The sequence below is a fragment of the Buceros rhinoceros genome, unplaced genomic scaffold, assembly GCF_000710305.1.
Source record: "Buceros rhinoceros silvestris isolate BGI_N320 unplaced genomic scaffold, ASM71030v1 scaffold9041, whole genome shotgun sequence".
In the NCBI taxonomy this organism is placed as follows: Eukaryota; Metazoa; Chordata; class Aves; order Bucerotiformes; family Bucerotidae; genus Buceros; species Buceros rhinoceros.
This window is the reverse complement of record NW_010396022.1, coordinates 17,510-24,128: the sequence shown is the minus strand read 5'-3', so window position 1 is coordinate 24,128 and position 6,619 is coordinate 17,510. Positions and strand designations below refer to the sequence as shown.

The 6,619-nt window shown below is 48.0% G+C and overlaps 1 protein-coding gene across 1 annotated transcript in view; it reads right to left on the bottom strand.

Moving 5' to 3' along the window:
- The window catches only part of SEMA5B (sema domain, seven thrombospondin repeats (type 1 and type 1-like), transmembrane domain (TM) and short cytoplasmic domain, (semaphorin) 5B), a gene marked incomplete at its 5' end in the record, with an annotated part of 105,576 nt that overhangs the window by 89,796 nt on the left and 9,161 nt on the right, over positions 1 to 6,619 (bottom strand). Inside the window, one exon of the mRNA XM_010145759.1 lies at positions 2,293 to 2,338. Coding sequence (XP_010144061.1) covers positions 2,293 to 2,338 — 46 coding nt within the window. The remainder of the gene's footprint in view (positions 1 to 2,292; positions 2,339 to 6,619) is intronic.

Here is a 6,619-nt window from a genome sequence, read left to right as displayed (position 1 = left end):
TGCTGAACTGCAGGAAATACTCATTTTCTGGTTCAGGAACGGATAACCGCCACGGATAACCGCCACATGCACGAAGCAGCCTGAGCTAGTAAACCTACCCATTACAGAATGAGAGGCTAAAGCCCTGAATTTGCTGTGCTAGCAAGCAGTGGCACAGGGATATTGCTCCTGCCAGAGGCTGTTGCCACCCTTGCTGAAAAGACAATGAGAAGTCTTCTCCTTCACAGGAACACCCCGGCCCCCTCTCCTTTCCACGACAGCTGTGGGGCCGAAACATGCCCTCACCTTGTCGCCACAAGGACAGCGCAGCCTGGGGATAGGGCTGAAACAGCTTTAACTTCACCTAATTCTGCCGTGGAGAGGCACGTTCCTCACGCTGCCAGGCTCTGCCCCACCACCAGCACATCCTGCTGTCTGTAGACTGTGCTCCTCATATTTCTGCCCTCACCTTACGGACGCACTAATGCAAGAGAGCTGACGTCTGTCAACACAACCCTGCGGCCTGAAGCAGATTTAGCACCGCTGGCAACCTGAAGAGTAAGTCCCATGAGCAGAAATAAATCAGGCCACAATCTCAAGATGACATACCACCCCCAAATCAGGCCTGACAGGATCCACACTGTATTTTGCTTAGATACAAACTGACCCAAGTTAGCACAGTGATTACTACTTAAACTGCACTTTCACCCTCTACAGAACCAACTGCAAATTCCTTCCATTTCTTGTCCCGCTATCTGAGCTGATCTCTAAAATGATGCACGGGCAAAGGGAAGGTGGGAGGGGTTGCCTCTAAGCTGCATCATGTGCTTTATGGACACAAGCCAAGCAGCTACTTAGGCAACCATTAGGTTGGGAAACAATCGCTTCCATCATTCCCAACACGTGTGTCAACATAATTCCATGCTCTCTTTGTCATGCAAAAAGTCTTGGCAAACTAACCGGATACACCCAGAAAGCAGGAGCAAACTAAGCTCATTATATTAACCGGAGATCCCACAGCATCCTCCAGTGCCATAGGAGGAGACTTCCCATGTTTCGCAGCGTAGGAAAGGAAACTGGCTGTGCTGAAAGGGGCCCGAGCCAAACCCCACTTCAGGAGGGTGTCAGGCAGCCTCACGGTCGGGTTTCATGGAAGGGCATCCCTCATCTGCCAAGCGCAAGAGGCTGCGTCAGGCAGCGCGGTAAGAGGCACCGCAGAAGGTATGACACCTCACACCACAACAGAGGCTTCCCTCTCCTGTGGGCTCGCTGGAAGCCTTCCAGCCACGCTAATACGTCTCCTGCAAAGGGAAACAACTGCCAAATGGGAGTATCAGCTTCTCGAGCTCCTTACTGCTCCCTTGGCTAGCTCTGGACTTTGTTTTCCTTTTAAAGGAAGATTCAATGCATTTCACAACCATTAAACATCTTTTCTTCTCTCCAGCTAAACTTGAAACTCTTAATAACAGCAAAAGGCTTGTGCACATCAGAATGACTGACAACACTGCTCCAACGGCTTTTTTGCCTGGTCAGGTGCAGGAGGCAGGCCTCTCGATCTGCCTGGAAAACGCTGAATACATCCTTGGTGCTCCAGCGACTGCAGAAGACGGTAAATATCCCGGCGCGTAAGCATTTATTTATTTATTGGAAGATAAGCAAGTGGGGTTTTCACTAACAATTTTTGCTGCCTCTTTCAATTCCAGGTTCAGTGCAGCGGGAGGAAACTCCTCATACTGCTAGATATTTGCAGGCCCTTTCAAACTCTAGCTGCTTTGCCTCCATTCTGCCATGGGTAAGAAACATTTTTCAAGCCATTTTGCCTCTTGAATGCTTGCAAGTCCAGTCTCGGTTTTAGTAACGCATCCAGTGAAACGCAGCTCCTCGGCAATCGGCGTTCACAGAGGCCAACCACAGCTCAAAATGATGGACAAGAATAGTAAAAGCTTCTCCTACATGCTGCTGGCATCTCCTCTAATGAAAGCCAAGGGTTTCTATCGACTGTTGTGTTCAAGCCTGTATCAGTCACACTGCATGTTTTGTTCCTTAAGATGCCATGTTTTTGGCAGATCCTGTTACCACCCAAACACTGAAGAATCAAGAGCAGAGCGCTGCCCAAACGGGCCAGTGGGGAAGAGCCCTTCTCCCAGCCTTATTGTTGGAGCGGGAACAAACATGGGCTTGTGACTTTGTCTTCTCCCTGCTCCATCACTCTGGGCAAATTTACACTATGCAGCCTTCTGAAAAGGTACGTCAAATATTGCAGAGCATTCAGTAGCAAGTCAAACAAAACAAGAGAGTAAAAAGGGAACATACCTGAATAAGAGAAATGTTGTGTAGACTAAGTCTGAAGAGGTAGTTCCTGCGTGAACAAGCAGAAAAACACAAAGTGTTAGGCTACCGAAGAAAGAAGGGAAAAGTTATAAAAGCAAGTCATAGTTGGTGGTCATTCATCTCCATGATCAACCAGCTTTTCTTAGATACCTCTCCACAAAGCGCAGGAACCGTTATACGCCCCTTGTTCTTCAGCGCCTTAGTGAACCTCGTAACAAAGTGCTGAGCAAGTCTGGAGTAAAACGTTCCTGAACCCATAATGATATACAAGAGATTCATACCGGGTCACAATGACTACTCCAAGGCTGAGCAATTTTTCCTCCTTCGGTTATTTCTGACTGGTGTACCACCTAAGTCATGATCAGAGAGCTGCCTGTATGCTTTGTCCCGGTTCTGCAAATAAATCAAAAGGCCTCAGCTGCTGCTGACTGCCAGTAAAGAAGGACGAGGATGATGGGGAACACCTGGTCAGTCTCCTGGTACCAAACCTTCAGCTGGTGTAGCTCTGATTTGCACCATCCTATTCCACACCAGGACTGGTTACCCAAAGATTGAGACCCGTTAGCAACACCCGAACAAAATACATCTGTAATTATTACACCTCCGGTAAGCACGCAGAGAAGTGCACAGGCATACAAAACCTCCATCTTCTCTCCTAGTCCTGTCACGGGAGATCCAGCGGTTCTTCGGTACAGCCTGAAACCCTATTCTGTCTCCAAGGGCTGGGCACCTTCCCAAGCAACTTGTGACCAACTCTTTAGCACCAGCTACAGACTTAGATACTCTGTCCTGCAAGTGCACGCCGCAGACCAGAGGCACCTGGCTTACCTACAGCTCAAATTTCAAAAAGGGAGATAAACTCCCATCCAGTGACTGCTCTGACAGCTCCCTTAGAATAGCACATGCTGCTCTCGCCAAAATATTCATGCAGTTCCAGGACATGAGACATTGTGGAATAAGCCTTCTCCTGGAACAGGTGAGCATGTCACCGGCCTCCAATCTTACAACACCCTAAGGAGAAAGTTCTCCTAACTAAGGACTTGGAAGTCGCTACCCTGTTGTTAAGCATGCTATTTAAATGCATTGATTTTGGAAGTCTTATAACGCAGACTCCAGCTCCTTGTTTCAGTCCTGAAAAAGCTGGACAGTTTGACTGAGTAATAAAATTTAATATTAGGTTTCTTTCCCTGGTAGCACTGCAGAGCAAATTCAACCAAAACATCTTTAATGGAAGAGACATACCTAAAGGACACACTTTTCATTGCGTTCAGCCAGAACAGATGCAGACAGGAGTAGTGTCCGTCGAAATAAGGTCAGTCTCTGTCCTCTCAGGGTCTGCGGTGTGGCAGCTGGACAAAGCATTAACGGGAAGATCGCTCGGGTGGCTGAGAGCTGAACCAGGCAGGAGCGGAGCACTAATGCAAACAGCATTATTTTTACATGATCTGCCGAAGGCGGCACACTGACCTCGGCTCTCCAAGGGTGACCTTGTGGCCTTCTTATGGAAAATAGAGCCTCTCGGCATCTTCCCTCGGTTTGCCTCCCCTGGTGAGGCCACTGGCAATTTCTTTTTGTTTGCCTGATCCTTCTCACATCTCATCAGCAGTAAGTCAAACACTGGTTGCAGACCAGGCTACCAGAGATACCTCCAGACTTCAGCTGACCTGCCCAGCTAGAACTGACTAATCCTTCATTACTAACAGGCTCTTTTAACCATACGTGTTCTGGAAAGCTACTCCAGGGGCAAAAAGCCAAGGGGAAAGATCTGCTGAATAAGACAGTGCCGTTTTATGAAGTGCATTTTAACAGCAATTTCAGTCTAAGAATGAGCAAGGTCTCCGAGTGACAGGCGTGGTTTATTGCACTCAGAATTGCCCCATTTGTGTCCTTTTTCCTGCTTGTTTTTGAAGTTATGTCTGTTTAATACCTTGCTGAACTATAAATTAAAGCGGCTGAAAGAGCAGGATTAAGAAATGTATGAGAACACATACGTCTCCACAAATGGATGAGGTGCCTACTTGGCCTTTTATTTTTCTTCTTTTGCCTTCTCCCATTTTGTCTTGTAGGTGAACGTTGGCTAATTCCTCTTTTCTTACATTGAGCCCATCTGCACTAGGCCAGCAGAGCGACCGCCTTGTGCAACCAGCTGTTCTAACAACCTCCTTCTCCCGTTACAAAAGCTGGTGCACAAACTCAGAGGGAGAGGACAACCTTCTTACCCGCTTTCTGTCCTAGAAGGTCACACGAGTTCCCTCTGTGGTGTTAAAGCATGAGCTTTGTTTGATGTCAGTTGGCTGCACTTCAGCCAACTCCGGAGCGAGGGACTACGCTCCTCTAAGTACGCTGGGACAAATGGTACTGTGTGCATTAAAAGATGCCTCAAACTGCTTGTTACTATTACCATGAACCTTATTATCCATGAACACCAGTGCATCTCCTGAAAAAGCCCATGTTGAACAGTAATACCCCGGCGTCTTAGCCGAGACTGCGGTTTTGTTGCTTTAGGACACGGAGTGGGTTGATGTCTGATTCGCAGCAGCTGCCTAGTTAACAAGCTCTCTCAGTCAACTCTGACGGCAGGCAGAGGGATATTATCCCCCAGCTCAGGTATATGAAGTTCGCTGCTGTCAAGACCCGCCTGCTCTATACAAACTGGTCTGGAAGAATTTGCCCTCTAAATACAACCAGAAGAGTGAAAAAGAGACTTCATTCTCATTTAAATTTACAGCACAGACTGAGCAACTTAGCCACCATCACAGAGCGTGTGTATCTACAGCACGACCAGAGCTGATCTCCTGGTCCGTGAGTCTGCACCCTGGTTGGGAGAATAAGTCGTCCCCGCAGCTGAGGCGCAGCGTGTAGACCTGTTGAAGTGCTGTCTGCACATCTGTAGAGGTGGAATTACTTTCCCAAAGCGAGCCCTCTGTGCTAGTCCGCGTATGAACAGAGCCAAGCTGCAATGTAAGTCCCCTAGATGAACGTATTTGTTAATTGGCTTCATAATTTGTATTTGGCTGCCTTGTGAAACGATTGAGTGATCACTGTGCCTGGTACCACAAAGTGTACCTACCAGAGCAGCAGGAGAGCAGCTGACTGAGAGCGTGTCAAGAAAGGGTGGAAGAATACTTCCACTTAAATCTGCTTGCCATGACATTCCCAAGCGAAAGCTGCTCACTAAGTCTTCATTCCACGTAGCCAGGCGCACCTTGGAGGAACTTTGCAACATGATGCCCGTGCACTTGTTCACACATCGCCTGGCCTTGAAGCGATTTACAGGGGAGGCAAAGTACTTCATCCGCGGTGCCACTGAGCAACAGAGCTACAAGATAAATCAAGCCTTTCCAATAGGAAGCCACACGGCAAGAGTGCTTGAGTAACAGCAGAGACCCTTCCCTTCCTCTGAGGTGCTCTGAAATTATAAGGGTGGCAGACACTTGTCCAAGCCTCTTTTTCCGTGCCTCTTTTCAGACACTACATCTCTCAGCACTGTGCTGGCTCATTAAAAAGGTGCTGCCTTCTAAAAGAGAGCACGCTTTCAAGTTCTGCTGTGGTGGATCAGGAGGAACATCCACGCAGTTGATGGCCTGAAAGGCTACTCTAGCTTCAGCTTCTTTTTTCTATTTAAATGAGCGAGGTTTGTTCACGTTTCACCACTCTGTTCCCCTCCACATATCCCAAGCAGGTAAGACATAACCTGTCTGTGCTTCAGAACAATCCCTGCTAGTAAACCAGGAGCCACAAGATCCCTAACGCTGACCACTACCAGCACCTCCCAGGTCTCTGACGCACACACAGAGACCAACAACGTGCTGCCTTGCCTCAGCTTCACTGTATCACCACAAGACATGTACACTCGCTTGCATGTTGCTACTTGCCTGCACCTTATAGTAGATGTGAGAAGCTCACCCCTCCCTCATTACAGGGCAGGCTATCTCCAGCCCCCTCTCTTTGTAGGCAGACAATTACCCTGCAAGTAGAAACAAAGCCAAAAGAGGCTGATGATAATGTTTGATCAAGCAAAGAAAATACATTTAGGGAAAGCTGATGAGAACTGAGTGAAGAGGTGCTCTCCCTTCTGGGGGCTGTTACTGCATTGTAACAGGCGTCCAACCAGCCCAGGCGAGGTACTGGAGACTCAAGAAGGCTTGTGAAACTATTAGGAAAGTGTTCCCTGCACGAATAGAATGGAATGGAATGGAATGGAATGGAATGGAATGGAATGGAATAGAATAGAATAGAATAGAATAGAATAGAATAGAATAGAATGGAGTGGAGTGGAGGGGAGTGGAGTGGAGTGGAGTGGAGGGGA